The following is a 17473-nucleotide window of genomic DNA, read 5'->3' as shown; positions in this document are numbered from 1 at the left end:
AAACAACGATAGACCATGGACAAGGCAAACACTAGGACTTAAATAGAGGGAGAACTAAAAAGGGCAAAAACAGGATTGGATAAAATTAACAAGGTAATAATTGGACAAACAGGTACAGGTGAGGGGCGGAGACAGACAGAGAACAGGAGCACAAAGACATGTCCAACTAAAAGTCCAAAATGGCGGTGCAGGTTGTGACATCAGCACCACATTATCATAAGTATCAGGCTCATGCCTGAGACAAACAGCAGTTGTCAGAGGCAGGCTCAGGCTGATAGTGACTGTCCTCTTGCCCATTTGTTGGTTGCTGGTAAAATATTTTCCTAGAAATTATGGGTTTTTTCTCGCAAAATTACAACTTTATTCTCGTAATATTACAACATTTACTCATAAAATTACAATTTTACTTTCATTAAATTTTGACTTTATTATTGTAATATTATGAATATTTCTAAACTACGACTTTATTCTCGTAATATTACAACTTTATACTTGAAGTTGAAGAATTTTTCCCTCAATGTGGCCCTGACACTTTGTCATATTCACGTGACCATATCATCAAAATAAATTTGTAGAAATTCCAAAACTAGTTCCAAAAACTGGTTGCCCATAGAAACATATTTCGGAAAGCAATAGGAAAGCTAACCGGAAATAAAGATACCTCCTCTTGGCTCAGACTGGAGAGACCGCCATCATTACTTGAAAAGGGCCTAATCTTCCAAATATGGACTACTGAAAGTGCATCTTGGATACTTTGCCCCATGTGCTCTCACCATGTTGTTTCATGCAGGCTATGTAAATGTGGACAACTCGGTAAAAAGTTTTACTTCATTACCAAGGCTAGAATTGAAACAAAAAAAGGAATATAGGCTACCAGTCACAAGTGAAACGTATGGTTGCTCATGCTCACCCTCCTGCCCACTCATATTTATTGACATGAATCCCAGTTAGTATGATTATGAAAATAACTGATAAATTTATGCAACAAAGGCGTAACATTTTATCCCTACAAATCTGTAAATATCATCATTCTTAAGTTTCAAACATGTTGAATTAAAAACATAATCTGAATATAAACGTCTCATATCCCTTGTCGGCAGGGGCGGATTTAAGGCTGATATATACTTCTGCGTAATCTCTGCGTGGAGCCTACGCCGTAGCCTATGTGAGTTGCCTACGCTGTTGGAAGGTTTTATACATCTGCGTAGTGTGTCTGTGTCGCTCTGTAATTATATCGCCAAAACTCTAGTTTGCAGTGGGATTTCTATGCCACTGTATTGATTTTCTTCGTGCATTACAAACAACTGCGAGAATAATGTTAAATAAAAAGTCAGAATTCAGTCCTTGCACAGCAATATCTGTAAAACAAGTTTTGCGTTCAAAAGAAGGACTAGTTCCTAAACTTTGAGGGGCAAACAAACGGAGCTCTCAAAATAACGATCACTCAGTTTGCAATTTTGCCGAAAATTTTCAGTGGCGACTGAAACTGAGCGGATCATGTTTGAGTTGGAGATAATAAATGTTGAACAACAGTTACTTTTACTGAAATTACTGCAACACAGAAAAGAGAGGAGACATCGGAGGAGATGGTGTGTACGACCATTGAACCAACTGAGGCAGAAGGAGGGTGATGCGACCAAGCGGACCAATCTCATTTGTTGTGGTCTGCAGCGACGTACAGTTACATTTCTGGGGAGGTTACGGATAGCCTACGGCACAGGGTATGCGGCTATGCAGAGCCTAGAGCGTACCTACAATGTAGATTCGGCACATATGTATAAATTAGCCTTTAGACATGGCCAACATGGGCAGCTGCCCAGGGCGGCATCTTGCTAGGGACAGCATGGGGCACCCACACAAAAAAAAATTGTAATGGTGAAATTCGCGTGATCAGGTTTCTATCGCTCATTTGTATGTCATTTAACCTTGTCAGAGTGGGCGCCCTGATTCTAGTTTGTGAGCTAGGTAGGCTACTGCCTGGGAAGGTCTCCCACTCAGAAGTACAAGATGAGGAGGAGGGTGGAGTTCAGATGACCTCAGGTCTCCCCACTGGAAGGCTGAGGTAGGGGGAGCAGGGGAATCTATCAAATAGCGCACCTCTAACTTTGTATAGTACTAATGCAATTAGTAAAATAAGTCACGCTACGAAATGCTACCAAATAAACTACAATTAATTGATAATACTGTGAATATAGTTTCACAGACATATTGTTGCATTTTTCTTGTTTGTGCAAAATCGTTAAGCATGATATAAAAGCAGTCTGCACCTAGGGCGCCAGGAGCAGGACTCGTGGCTACCCTAGATGCTGAAAATACGTTCCTGCCCCGCTGGTGCTTTGAAGGCTCCAGCTCTCCAGCTGCGGTGTTCCAGCTCCAGTTTTGATTGCATCAAATTAGAAGTTGCAAGGTTGCAATGTATCATATGCTATGACATCCTGGTACGCTACTGCCTTTAGGTCTTCCGTTTCTGTATCAAACTGCGGGAAAATGGTGCATTTTCCTGCCGGAATTAAGAAATGCCCCCAATCCCCTTACAGGTCAGGGTTTACCCTGTGTTGTTGCCCACCCACTTTGAAACTCGTTCTAGAGCCGCTGGTCTGAACACCACCAAGGTGAATTAGTTTAGTGGGTAATGTATTGATGCTCAAATGCCAAATCAACACAAATGGATATTTGACTTTGTTACTTCTTTTTGATATTTAAGAGTCTTATGTTTTTATATTTATAGTTTTAAATGTTATGATTATTTCTATGTGTTGTTCCAAAAGTCAAAATAAAATTTACAGTTAGTGCAAAATGGTTCTTTTTTCTGTTGGGGGGGGGGGGTGGTAGACACACAATTTTTGTTGGCAGGCAGTCGGGGCGGGGCGGGGGAGGGGCGGGGCGGGGCACTGAAGGGGGGGTTCACTCATGGTGCCATACAAACTAGAATCGCCACTGCTTGTCGGTCATGTTGATCATGTTGATAGAAAATAGAATTTAATTTGTTATGCAATTACTAATGCTGATTACTATAATTACTAATGTACTTCAGTGCTAAGACTTACCTCTAACCAGATATAGATGGAAAATTATTTGTAAACTATTTAAGTTAATATTGTCAATTTAACTGTTTTCTGTTAAGAATTTAAGTAAGAATGCATGAGCGTGACGGAGTTTGCACGAGCAGCCCTTTAAAATTGTTTAAAACATGTCCCCACCACTTTTTGTCGTGGCCCATTTCATCCCCACCACTTTTAGAAAGCCTTTAGTTAGTTCAGCTTAATAATGAATAAAATACATTGATACATAGGCCTATCATGCCATTAAGAGAGAGACCCAACATGCTTGCCGATCGGTAAATCTAAATCGAAACACGTAGCTGCTGTGCACTCTTCTATGTAAGACACGTGCATTCTTAAAACGCACTTATTCAGACATTGTTTTGGTTAATTACCAATTAGCAATTAAAAGAAAACATAAAAAGGTTGATTCGATTGGTTACCACAAAGCCTATTTGATTTTTCTTAGAGTCTGTAAACGTGATTTTGTATATTAATTTCTTCTGATAATGTTTTCTTCAAGTGGTGTTTCGTAACAAGATTCTCACAGTGCACAGGTAGGCTATATTGTCAGTAATGTGCTGCAATAGCCTATGGCTTGGAGTAGCAATCCATAGGTCTAACATGGTCGGTCTTATTATCTGGAAAAACATGCATAGGTGGTCCTTAACAGACATAGGCTAACTCAGACATGTCGGTTATGTGGCTATCAAAAAACTTTTTATTGACTTTAGGGCTGCCCTCTAAAAGTCGACGAGTCAAATCATCAGTCATGACCCGTCAGTCGACTGAGATTCTTCAAATCGAGCAGTCTTTTTTGTGTGTGTGTGTCAGTCAGTGTGCATTACAATAACAGGATAAAACTGATAGAAGCTTACAAAAACACACAGGTATAACATGTCAGTGAGGAATAATGAATAAGGGGAATCATAAATATATTTTTATATTCTAGCAGGGTGCTCTTGCTATAAAAAAAATCCACGTGACAACATGTGCTGCTGGTTAACTGATGACAGAAGCTGAAACCTGAGGTGGAGTGGTTGGTAAACTAACCATGTCTCAGAAGAAGTCTAAAGTATGGCGGCATTTGGAACTTTTGAAGGACAGCCCTAACAAAATTAAATGCAAATTCTGTATGCAAGAATTCACTCATCATTCAACAACATTGAACATGGCAAACCACTTGAAATGGGTAAGTTGCATAGCTAGGCAGCCATCGAAAAACAGACTGAAGACAAATGTTTGCTTTTCATCTTAAATATCTCAAATCTTAAACTGCAATTGCTTAATTTGTTTATTTATTTGTTTACACTTAAGATTAATGCATTATGTTGAAAGAGAAGTACAGCCTACTAAGCCTATCCTGTTGAAGACAAGAAGTTATTTCATAGCGGGCAATGCCGTGAATTTATTTTAAACTGTTTCATTTGTTTATTCATTGAGGCTACATGTTATTTTAATGTTTAAAGAGAAACTGTGAAAACAAGCTACAAGCGCTTGATTTAAACAGAAATACATGTATGCCGCCTATCTCATTATTCCGACAAATCCATAGCCCGACATTAGGCCTATAGTCGGCAAATCAAATAGGCCGCAATTCAAATCTTGCACCATATGCAGCTGTCTTTTATCGATTTTTAAATGCTCAACAATATGCCCCCATGACTCTATATCATTTGAGTGTGTTAATGTGGTCGAAATCATCACTGAAACTCATGCCAGTGGATTTTCTGATTGCCAGATAGTCTAGCCTATATGAAAAAAGGGAACGAATACTCTAATATTTGTATTGAACAGCCAACTCCAATTCGACTGATAAAATTCTGAGTATAGCCCTAAATGACTTTCAAAACACTGTATAGCATTCTAACACACATAAAAAGTGCAAGCAGCTTATGATGGCGATCCTTAAAGGGATGCTGTTTACATCTATGGGCAGCAAATCGCCATACACGTCGAACTCGTTGTTATCCCCAGGACTTTTCAAACTTACGCCCATATTCAGGACCAATGCACATCAAAGCAGAAACCACTCACTTTAACACCTAACAGACACCAGGCTGCAGCAACCCCCATACAATTTGGTTAAAAGTTGATAACGATTAATTCGAGGGAGAAAAGGACTGTGAGAATGGAATTCAGACCATGCTACAGGCCCCATCGGCATTGCTCCACTTGGACACAAACTATGTAGAACAAAAGAAAAATGAAACTATTAATTATGCATGTCGAATCATAACCGTTCCTATACTCCTAAAAGCGCAGCAAGACTTAAAAGTAACAAGGAGCTCATTTTCTGGCCATCAGTGAAACTGTGCTGGCCGTAATGACAAAGAAACCATATTTGGTCTTGTTCGGAAGCATAAAATGTGGCAGATACAAGCGAACTAATGTAATTTTTCTATTCCTTAGCGGGAAAAGGTTATGTAAACCTAATACCCCCCCCCCCTCATGCCTGCCTGCAAGTCAGATAAAATGCCAGACCTCCTGCTATCCTATACAGTCGAGCTACGCTTAAGTTAGGCTACGCAACAAGCTCAGCTACACTACTGTTCGGTTTAGTGTCAGTTGTGCTCTGATTGTATCAACCGTAGTCCTGCTCATCACTGCCAAGAATCAGCCCAGCCCCACCACTTAGGAAGATCCGCGACTCTGAAAGACTCCCGGCGCCGACACACAGTCTTACTCACGGTCTCCTATTGCTAATCTCGGTAACTCCGGTATCTCTTACCTGATAGTGGCTGTGCCTGTTCTTCCTCTTCTTCTTCTCCCTTTTCTCTCCTTTCCTCACTACACTTTTGTGTGTTAGTAACTCCACTAAAACATTACTTAGATAGTTCTTTTGGTTAAGCGTGCCTACTCATGAGTAATGCCTCATACTTGCGTAGTTGATCATTCATACATAGCCAATTCAGGTAACGAGGATATTTTTATTGTCTACCGTTAGTTGTTTGTCCCTTGTGAGTAGTATAGTATTCATATAGTATAGTAACGTATTTACCTAGAGGTATTGAATTCGAAGAATTAAGTCTAATACTCATGGTTGATGTCCTCTAGCATGTCTCTATTTTTCTGTCCATTTGATGCACCCATAAACATTAATCAGAATGAACCTTGAGTCATGAAAGTCCATCACGACAATAAGCCAATGTCCATTTTCGTCTACCTTGACATGCATCAGTTTCCCAGGACAATTATTCAGGAGAATGCCCCCCCCCCCCCTCCAACCACTCTGTGCCATGACTAAAAAAAACCTTTTCTCCACATTGTTGAGTTCAAAACTTCTGGCCCTCCTTATTGGAATGTGTTTGCTATAGAAATGTTAAGTTACTTTTCTTCCCTTTGCAAAACAGAAATAAAGCTTTTCTTTTTGTGTTGTCCTTGGGTCCTCTTGTGTTTAAGGAAATAAATGAAAGTTCTGTAGTCAGAAACAACATCAAACCAGAAAAATAAAGAAAAAGAAGGAGAAACCTATCCTAACTGGCTTGTTAATAAGGTTACCTACCACCGATGGAACAGTTAGTTTCAAACTTCAGCAGTGAACATTTTACTCCATTTTCATAGCAGTTCATTTGTTGTCAGCTAAGATTACCAGTTCGTCTCCGTCTCGTCATTGTCGACGTGTTGTCTGTTGATGTAGCCAAAGGGCCCTCTGAAGAATGCCTTCATGCCCTGCTGCCTGGCTCTCTTGATCTTAGGCCATAGCACATTGCGAGCCTCCCAGTCTTCCTTGGTTAGATCCTCTTTGAAACGTATGCCCAGCTCCGTGCACACCTAGACACTCCGGCATGTTTCGCCTGCTTCCTTAGCGCACCACAGTGGTTTCTTGTAGAGAGCTGCAGTATAATCTGATGATACTGTGGATTTACACAGTCCGTAGTCCGTATGTGTACCGTATCCAGAATGATGTCCATTTTAGGTGACCGTTCTGGGACCATTTTGGAAATAAAATCCGCCACCACCTGTCATATATTTTCGCCTTTTTCAGGAAGCCCATTTAGATGGAGATTCTATCTCCTTTGATATCTTTTCAGGTCTAGTATTTTTTCTTTGAGCTCTACATTCTCCTTTTTTAGTTCCTGAGCTTCTCCCAATGCTGTAGTCTTCTCCTTTCTTCTTTAATTTCTGCAGTGTTAAACTGAGCTGCCTTGGCGATGCTTGCTATCGTCATGTTGTGCTGTTTCAGCTGGGTTTCAAAGTCCTCCATTAGCACAGTGAGATTCTGGATAGCTGCTAAAACTTGTTTAGTTTAGGTGGTTTCAGTGTTCCCTTCTGTTTTTTGGCTGATATAACATCATTTGATGGGTGGCTCAGCTGTCTTCTCCGTTTTGTAGAAGTGGCTACATCCATATCTTCACCATAGTTGTGGTCCCTCTGGTTGGTGTTAGCCTTGTTTTTCAGCTGTTTGAACAGTGATGACTGGCCATGTACTTTTATGTGATTGGTAGCAGAAATAAGAAAGCTTAGCTTGATGTAGGCCCAGGATGTAGGTCTGCTGTGAGCCCCCACATCCACAACCCCACCATGAGTTCAGTTGCTAGCTAAAGGTAACGTTACTTTCTTTTTTTTGTAAATTAAAAGAAAAAACTATATATTTATCTTTCGGTTTTGTGAAATTGGAGGGAGAGACAGACAAGGAGGATGACAAAGCAAAATTGGATGAACCACCAGCATCAAAGGAAAAAACAATTTACAATGTACAACTTGGACTGGGCTAAAAGGGAAAACTTTTCTGAATGGGTACGGCCCACCCAAGGAGAACCATTCTCTGCCACCTGTGTTTTGTGTGGACAAAGAGGTAAGAGAGACAACAGGGAGACTGAGAACTGTTTACATAGTATATTTGCAAATATGTTTTGTGTCACGGTATAGTCCATAGGGCTATTATATAAAACAGACTCTGACAGTCTGCAGCAGTGAGCAATAGACACTGACTTGCAACTGTCCGTTTTGCACTGAAAACTATTTGCTCTGATTCACTGTATCTTTTACATTTCATTCCGTTGCACCCTAATATTTTTTGTTGGGGCGGCAGTGGTTAAGGAGGCACAGCAGTCGTCTGGTACTCTGAAGGTTACCGGTTCAATTCTGGCTTTCATACATTTTTAGTTATTGATATTTTGTTAATAGACAACTTCCTAGTTGTGGTAAATAGGTTTATATTGAGGGGCCAAGCTGCGAAGCTGCTGGAACCCTATTGTAATTGTTAGTAAGTTCCACTATTATTATTATACTTCGTCACATGCAGGTCTATGGCAGCCCCTAGAACCCCTTGGTAGATTTTTGTGAAATTTGGCACATTGGTAGAAGACTGTCCAAGGTATCCAGGCACCAAATTTGGGGTCAATCCATCCATCCATCCCTGTAGCGCCACCAACAGGCCAAAAATCAAAGAACTTTTTTTTGTACATATTTGCTCATAACTTTTGAACCGCTTGACCTAGAGTCATGATCTTTTTTTGTCTCTGAATCCTTGGGTCATGGCGAGTGGAATGCACGCATTAGCGTCAATTTCCGCCAACCTACATTTTCTGCTATTTTGAATTTTTCGAAAAACCTACTAGACCGTTGATCCAGTCACCACCAAATTTGGTATACACCATCTACAGACTATCCTGACCAAAAGTTGTATAAAGAATTTTGCTAGGATTGAAGCCAAACTTGGTATAGTACATTGACTCGGGGAGTACTCAGTCCCCACCGAGTTTCATAAAATTTGGCTACATGTTAGCAGACAAACATGTAAAAATGTATTAAGATACCCATAACTCCAAGACAAAAAGCCAATATTTCAGCCAAACTTCTTGTGAGTTATCACATTAAAGGACCCTCGTTGAGAAATTATGAACCCTCTGTGTTGTATTTTGTTCTATAGCAATCTTGGTGGTATCCTTTTTTTCTCCGATTTTCTATGGCAGGCCGTGGGAGTGCTATGTGGATTTTCTTTGCATCTGCTAAGGCTCTAAGAGTGGGGGTCAGCCTGCCCACACTGTGACTTGTGTCTTGTTCCAGGGTCGTTCTGATTGCTTGTCTATGCCGTGCCTATTAGCTGCTTGGCCCCGGCATTGCTGCTTGCAGCTATATTCTATGTTATGAAACTGCTTTGAGGCTGTAAAAATGCCAAGGAGCTGAAAAATAAAACTAATGATTTGTACCATAATGTGTAAGGTAATTTCCTTTTCGTTAAAATGGATTTAATAAAATTGGTATCAAAAAAAGTGTCGTTCAGGAACCAGTATCAAAATCAAGGTATTGATACCGGTACTGAAATTTTTTAACGATACTCAGCCCTAAACAAAATTGAATCATATCAAATAAATGAAAGATTTCATTAGTATGGATGATGGGCTATCAGTAAACAACACAGTGAAATGGACAGCGCTCCATCTCCCATCAAACATCACAGAAAAGCCAGGCACAGGAATAAGGATGACATTCTGCTTAGAGTACCTTTGATGTCTGAGCTTCCTCCACCAGTTTAATGATCTGAGAGAGGGTGGTGTCCATACCCACATGGGTGGTACTGATGAGCAAAGAGCCGTTCTGGTTGATGGAGCCGGCAATAACCATGTTGCCAGGCCTCTTAGTAACAGGCATGGACTCACCTAGCAGATAAACGAGATTCATGTTTTAACAATTAAAAATTCAACCAAGGATACTTCAGTACTACTGTCCTTTGAACTGTAGGGTAAGGTATAGACAATATGTACATTGGGTATGCAATAAAAATACCAATTAGCCTACTACCCACCGTACTTCTGAATTTGACCAAGAAGAGAGTAAGGGAAAACAAAGCATACCCGTGATGAGAGATTCATCTGCCATAGAGTGGCCCTTGATAACTCGTCCATCCACCGGGAACTTGCCACCTGGCACCACTTTCACTACATCACCCCTCTGTACCAGCTCTACATCCACCTGCTCCTCACTAACAAGGCAGCAGGAAAGGAGAAAGGAGGAGGGGAGAGGGAGAGAGAGGAGAGGGAAACAGAGTGGGTTTTAGGGGACCATCTTGTAAGGTCTTAACAATAACCATGGCACATTAAGTCTGCAACACTATTTGTCGAGTAGGCCTAGATGGTAATAGAACAGAAATTTACCTCAAAATGGACTTGTCATCATTCAGTGTTACAATCGTGGCTTCAGTGGCCTGTAGAGACATCAGCTTGGACAAGGCTTCTGAGGTCTTACTCTATAACAGACAAAAGAAGTGTACATCAATGAGACAAAACACACACATATTATCAGGAGATTGTGGAGAGTCTAAAATGCGCAGTAATAATGAAGTATAAGGGAACATTTAGATCAATATTATCCTCAAGAGGCAAAATTAGGTGTAAAAATGGAATTGTGCTTTTAAATTAAGCACAGCCATTGAGCCTTTCAGAAGCAGAAACATGTACTGACATGCACAGGCATGTAATATATGTGAAATGGCTAACAGCACTGGATCTGTTGATTTGACTCATACCTTTGCTATCTGCTCCAGCCATCTGCCCAGGGCAATGAAGACAAAGAGCATGGGAGGTGTATCAAAAAAGGTGACTGGATTAACCTTTGCCTTCTCCACCATGTCAACCATCAGAATTACCACAGAATAAGTGAAAGCTGTGGAGGTTGCCAGAACTATAAGCATATCCATGTTGGCTGTTCTGTGCTTGACGGCTTTGTACGCCTGAATGTAGAAGTGTCGGCCTCCAATGAACTGGATTGAGGAAAAAAACAATATCATCTCCATGAATAGACTGCAAATGTAACTTCCACAGCACAGTGAGTGAGTTCTGCTGAATTCTCAGTTTTAATTATCACGAGATTCTTTTGCACTTGTAATGAGAAACTGTATCCACACATCGCATGACACAACAAAAAAAATCTCCCAAGCTGAAACCATTAATAATTCCTCTTTAATAGCTTCTCTTTAATTAATTAATTTTCACAGAAAAAATAACAGAAAATTTGCTTCATGCAGAATTTCCTCTTCAATAAAACCAAGAAAATGACAACCACAAAGACTAAAACCAGACAAAACTTGAGAAGAACAGAAACTAAGGAACTGAAAAATGCTGGTGCGCTCTGAACAGTAGCAACACTGGGGAGTATTGGTGATGGGGGAGTTTTATGCAGTACCTGCAAAGGGACACAGAAGACAAGGGACAGGAGGTTCATAATGGACAGACCAGGGAGGAGCTGTTTCTCCAGAAACATGGTGGAGTGGTATTGTTCTCTGTCCTCGGCAGTGGCGTTGTGGTGGTGGGCCATGTTGATCTGGTGATCCACTATGATCATATAGATCGACATTCCCATGACCGGTATGCAGAACAGGAGGCTGATCAAGAAAGATTTCCGCCACCTGAGAACAAAGGCACAAGAGAATTTCAAGAGAGTTTTCTCCAAAGGATACACACACACATACACACACTGTATTCTCAGAGACAGATGGCCTTTTTAACTTACTGTTTAATTTCTCGACTGTGATCCAAATGACTCCCAGTGTGATCTGTCTTCACAAGCGCTGCATCAAAACCCATGTTCTGTCAGTAACAAATTGGAATATTTTTGTAAAATCTGTCTCACAACCTTCCATCCACAAGTAACACTTGTGTGACTTCTATTTTGTAACCATAGAGACCACCAAAAAAACCTTACCTCAATCAGTCTGATTATATCTCGATGGCCAATCAAATCTTGGTCATATTTAATGTGGGCTTTACTGGTTGCCAGGGCAACAGAGGTATAAAGGATCCCCTTCTGTTTTGTCAGGTTAGATTCAATTTTGTGAACGCAGGAGGCACAGGTCATTCCCCTGACCTTTTATGTGAGGAAACATTAAAACAGATCTTTTATTTTAGCTAAATGAAATTTGTTCTAAATCCACAAAAGTAACAACCAATGTAAGGGTCATCACCACAAGCTCCAGGTTTCCATCGGAGCCTTCATGATTCTCCATGACAGTGGCGGTGAAGCCAAGCTCTCTGATACATTCTGCTATCCTCAATGGATCAATGACACTGGGATTGTAACGAACTTCTGCTTTACTAGCCATTAGTGCAATCAACACTGAGTATATCCCTGGATTTAAAAAGAAGAAAAGAACAAAAAATAACAAAGGCAGCCAAAAACAAATCTGTGACTCAGTGAGATAAAAATGGTGAGAGTCATTTTCCCCCAAACAAAATAACATTCAATACAGCCACAGTATCTCCGAAATCTCTATGCCACAGATACAAAGGCAGTGGATGACTGGTGCACATGCATGCTTTTTTTTATGAGTGGTTTTGATTTGAGTGATGTGTTAAAATACGCCTGCGATCTCTGACCGCAGGTCATGTAAGAATTACGCAATACTCACCATTCTCGTTTTTGAGATTTCTTTCAATGTTGTTAACACAAGAGACACAGGTCATCCCTCCAATTTGGATAAAACATTTGGAATGTGTCTCTGAGGCTTGTGAATCTCCTCTGACTCCGTTAGAGCCTGGTTCTAAGTCACCTTCCAGCTGTTTGTCTTTCGCAGCAGGCAAAACGGAAGATGTCACAGAGTAACACCCAGATAAAGGTCTACACGCTGCCTGTGGCACTAAAGAATTCGTTTCTGCACACAAAACAGGATCAGTTTAAGAGTACGTTATCTTAAGTTTCACTCCTAATAGGCAAATGCCAGTTCTTCATTCATGCGTCAAACCTTCGAACAATATTAAAAAATGTATGACGCATTAGAGTGCCCTCACTTTAGTTCGATTATACATCTCTCTATTTAAACCCCACCGCCGGATCAGTCAGTGCGAAGTCTACACTCTCCCAGTGTCTACTGAGCCATCTTCGTGTGCCAAAGTTTCCAAGTCTATTTTTTAACCCGTTTGTACTCTTTCTTTTGGCCTCCTGTTAACCCTGTTTGTGTTGAGTTTCTTTTGTTTGTTTCATTTATCATTAAAATCCTTCAGTTCACCGCACTTGTGCCATTGTACTTCCTGACATATACAATCAAACCTCTGTGGAATGTGAGGTCATCTTGACCTTAACCTTACACATTTTTTGGCAAATTATCAAGAGATGGACAGAATTTTCTAATGTGACCTTATCTATAAAAAAGACAAAACTCCAATGTATTCTGAGGTGGAATGCAATAAAAAAAAATGAGTCGAGCATGAAACTTTACTTTTTACAGTATAACAGGAAATCAACAAGCCGGCCTCAAATCCACGGGCTTTAAAGATGAAACGAAAGGCGATGATCTTAAGAGAAAATGCTCACCAGGCAAGAGGGCATCAAAGCCCATCTCCTCAATGGCTTTACGAAGCTCTTCCGGTGAGGTGACCAGAGGATCGTACTCAAAAGTCCCTTTGTGATTGGCGAGTGAAACCAGCGCTGATCTAACGCCTTTCTGTTGGGAGATGACACCTTCGATAGACTGGACACAGGAGCCACAGGTCATACCCTCAATATGGATGTCCACCACAGCAGACAGGGGCTGCAGGAAGGTGGGTTCGGTTGGGGAGAACAGGGCTGTAGTAAGATGAGCCATCTGTGCTTGGCTGTCTGGGCTGATCAGCTGAACTCTAAAGTTTCCGGGTGGCAAGGCCTCAATAGCCTTCTGTAGCTCTGCTGTAGAGATAAGTTTCAGGTTGTACATTACAGAAGCTTGACCCTTCTCTAAAGACACCTCCACTGAGCTCACCCCCTGCAGTTTGACCGTATTGTCCTGGATGTTAACGACACAAGAATTACAGTGCATCCCTGTCACTTTAAATAAAGCCGTAGCTGGGATGTCTTCGGTCTGTCCTGAGGCGCTGTCCACTGGTGAAGAGGAAGTCTGATTCGGAGCGCTTAACAAACGCTCCACCTCAGGCGACAGCTGTATCTGACGAGGCTTCGATTTGACAAAGGCCTTGAAACCCGCCACATCGATCTTGGTAACAATCTCATCCACAGATATGAGGTAAGGCAAGTACAGTATTGTGGCTTCCTGGGATTCTAGAGAAACTAGAAAACACAGAAAGAACAACTGTAACCAATCAACATTCAGGTAGCACTAGCTGCCTTGGAACTTTAAGTCGTCATAAGAAATACTGATGGCAAATACAAGCCTACTGCAAGACAAAGGTCAGAGCTGTATTTCAATATACATTCAGTATAATGTCAGTTGGTTCAGCATTTACCATAAGTTTCACGATAGTCTCAAACCAAATAGTGGTCACATGATGATGTGTGTGTGTGTGTGTGTGTGTGTGTGTGTGTGTGTGTATGTGTGTGAAAGAGCAGCACATAGCTCAGTTTTTTCTTTTGAACGTAACTGATAAGTCCAAAAAAGGAGCTCTCACCTTTTATTTTCTCAATCCCCTTGAGTTTCCCAATCTTTCCCTCAATGGTGGTGGTGCAGGACAGACAGACCATGCCATCAACCCGCATTTTCACCATCTCCACCCCGCTGGGGTTACGTGTGGTTCCCTCCTGGGGACTGTGAACTGGGCTGGACGACGGCTCAGGGTTCAGGCAGCTCAGTTCCTCACTAATCCGCTCCTCGCCGATCAAAGATGGAGTGTACGTGATCGACAGACCCCTTTTATCACTGCTCTCCCGCGTCGCTGTGACACCCTGTAGCTGAGACAGTCGGCTTAGTGCCTGCTCTGTGATTGTGCCTGTTGTGGAGAAAAACTTTGTCTCTAAGGGGACTGGTGTTGCCGTGGTAGTCTCAGTTAAGGTGCATTCAAACCCCATATCTTCAATAGCTTCAGCCAAGGATTCTTTGCTCTGAAGAGCTTGGTCAAACACCACAGTGGCATTTTTCAGCTCCAGGGAAGCCTAAAACAAACAATAATGTGGTAAAACATGACTGTTTTTTGGTGTATTTATAGAGGACAAACATTAAAGGGTTTAAGGCACTGATAAAGCACACAAAAAATCTTTGCATTGGAGCCGAGAATGCAGCAAACTAGCAGCAAATCACTGGTCTCCTTCACTAGGTTGTAACTTGTGATTCATCAACTACATCACCTGACTGTAACAGTATACTTCCACAGCAGCAAATTTCGCATCGCTCTCATTCAGGTCGAATTGGTGCTAAACTCGCAATGACATTGTGAAAAAGTTGCGAATTCACAGAAGCATGCGAAATTGAGATGGTGAATTTTCAACTTTATGCAAATGAGAGCCACACAAGAACCAATCAGATCAGTGTGTGATGTGTTTGGTAAGTGACGCTCTCTAGAGAGGCGGCAGTAACAAAAAAAGTCTGACCAAGATGGTAGAGGCTAAAGGCTACATGTAGCATGAAAACATGTACATGATTAAAAGATGTATGGGTAACCATCTGTGTCTACATCAACACAGGTTGTTGTTTACATGTTACATGAACTTGGTAAGGGCTGGAGCGGTAGAAAAAATTCTCTCAACAGCTCTGGTTGGGGCAAATAGGCCACTGTAGACTTTCCTTTAAGCACTCGAACTTTTGAGCTGGGTAACTTGCTTGCTGTTTTCTGACCAGGCCCCAGTGCAAAATTTTGCAGTGCAAAATTCGCAAGGTGTTTTGCCCTCAGAGCCACAAACCCATAACACAGTATTATGTCTATATGTGCTGGCAGAAAAAACTACGAAAGCATATAATTATAGATAGTGGAATGAGCATAATTTTGTTGTTTTGTTTGTTTGTTTTCATATCTGGATCAGGCTTTAATGCAAAACCAAGCATCAGATATTTCAGAGGAAGTCTTAAAGAGTAACATGGCAGTTACAGAGACAGTAATAGCATTTAATACATCTGCAGCAGCCTCGTAGATTCACAGTGACACATCTGGATTCACCCTAACAAAGGGCAAATATCTACAACACACACATTATTTAATTATGTCTCATTCCACTCTGTGCCAAAGGGGGAATTGAACAATAAGGAAAGGGGCAGGACAAATGAATGATTAGGCTATAGCTAAAAGTCATTGACATGTGATGGTTTTCCTCAACTACCTCTTAGCCACAGTCAAACAACTAAAAGCCTATTTTTCAGGCTTGCTCAGGGACTCATTAAACAGACGGCAATATAGACAGACCCAATTCCTTATCTCATTACCAGTTGTCTGAAATGGAAGAAATAATCTTTGTAAGGCCATTTAAATTATGGCCTTACAACTTCTGTATTTTATCCAGATAAATCGGTTTACAAGTACTCCCAGGGTCATGCACCCTATAGTGAAATCCTAAATAAAAAAAAATCATGGGTGTTACGCTTTGTAGTATAAGAGCAACTGGGAAAGGTCTTTGTTGTTTTCTGTTTGTTTCTTTGTCTTTCTATTTAGGTCTTCAGAGGTGAAAAACATTAAATCTAAGTATGAGCCTAAATAAATGCAGAACTGAGCTATAACTATTCACTGAAGCAATAGTGTGCTAACTAGTACTTATAATGACACGGAGAGTGAATTCTTCAGTCAAAGTAGAATGGAGTTTCACTGAGAACTGCTCAATCACTCACCTTAATACGGACAACTCCAGGGAAGCCACCGATTCGCTGCTCTATTGACTGGACACAGGAGCCACAGGTCATTCCCTCCACACTCAGAGTAACGGAAAATAGGTTTGTCTTCAGTGCCATGGTCCTTCTGGAATAATCATCAGTACACAATGACAACAGCTGTATTTAATCCCGCTAAATATCAAGCACCGAGGAAGATTTTACAGACTCTAGGTGATGTATGTGCATCACCTCAAGAAAAACCAGCTACTATTACCTCTGCTATAAAAGTTTTGCTTGTATTTTTAACACTTTGACAACCAGAGGTGGGTAACGCGTTACGTTTACTCTGTTACATGTACTTAAGTAACTTTTTCCAATAAACTGTACTTATAGGAGTAGTTTTAATGCACAATACTTTTCACTCTTACTCAAGTACATTTACGATTTAAAAATGTACTTTTACTCTGTTAGGATATGGTAGTGATAGAGTAGGGAAAGCACTGACATACACATGAGATGCTGGAGGGTGCCGCCTGCCTGGGTTTTGCTCTCTTTAAGGGGGACTGGATGAGCTCTCGCGAGAGAGGAGCTCAAGAACTCTTTAAATGGGTTTGCCGCAAACTCGGGCTGGCTGGATATTGGGGTTCCCTGCGTCTTGCTACAGCTGGAGATATTCCCCCGTCCGGACGTTTTCTTTTCCTTGGAGGAAGTCTTTACGTTTTCACACTCACTTGTCAGATTGCCATCACCACACCTGAACTGCCCAGGAACAGCTTGTGCTCGTCAAGCGTCGCACAGATCTCACGGCACCTTGGAACCGCTTCGTGGAGACACCACCTGCCTCCCCCCCAGGTTAGGCCGTATAGCCCTCCACGCATCTCTTTAGCTAAATATACACACATGTACAGGTACACTCCCACGCTATACGCAGCACATAGGGTGGTATTAGGTTAGGGGACCGGTCTTAACTAGATTACTCATTCTGTGTCCC

At 41.3% G+C, this 17473-nt stretch overlaps 1 protein-coding gene across 1 annotated transcript in view; it reads right to left on the bottom strand.

Annotated features, from left to right (window-relative positions):
• Positions 1-16620, bottom strand: part of LOC115805055 (copper-transporting ATPase 1-like) — a 29521-nt gene extending 12901 nt beyond the window's left edge. Inside the window, exons 1-12 of the mRNA XM_030765540.1 lie at positions 16501-16620; positions 14360-14840; positions 13293-14021; positions 12391-12633; positions 11947-12110; positions 11688-11849; positions 11496-11572; positions 11169-11391; positions 10513-10746; positions 10142-10233; positions 9842-9969; positions 9492-9646 (exon numbers count right to left, since the gene is read on the bottom strand). Coding sequence (XP_030621400.1) covers positions 9492-9646; positions 9842-9969; positions 10142-10233; positions 10513-10746; positions 11169-11391; positions 11496-11572; positions 11688-11849; positions 11947-12110; positions 12391-12633; positions 13293-14021; positions 14360-14840; positions 16501-16620 — 2808 coding nt within the window. The remainder of the gene's footprint in view (positions 1-9491; positions 9647-9841; positions 9970-10141; positions 10234-10512; positions 10747-11168; positions 11392-11495; positions 11573-11687; positions 11850-11946; positions 12111-12390; positions 12634-13292; positions 14022-14359; positions 14841-16500) is intronic.
• Positions 16621-17473: the final 853 nt, after the last annotated feature.

Source organism: Chanos chanos, chromosome 2, assembly GCF_902362185.1.
Source record: "Chanos chanos chromosome 2, fChaCha1.1, whole genome shotgun sequence".
In the NCBI taxonomy this organism is placed as follows: Eukaryota; Metazoa; Chordata; class Actinopteri; order Gonorynchiformes; family Chanidae; genus Chanos; species Chanos chanos.
The sequence above is the reverse complement of the archived record's forward strand: the minus strand, read 5'-3'. Positions and strand labels throughout refer to the sequence as shown.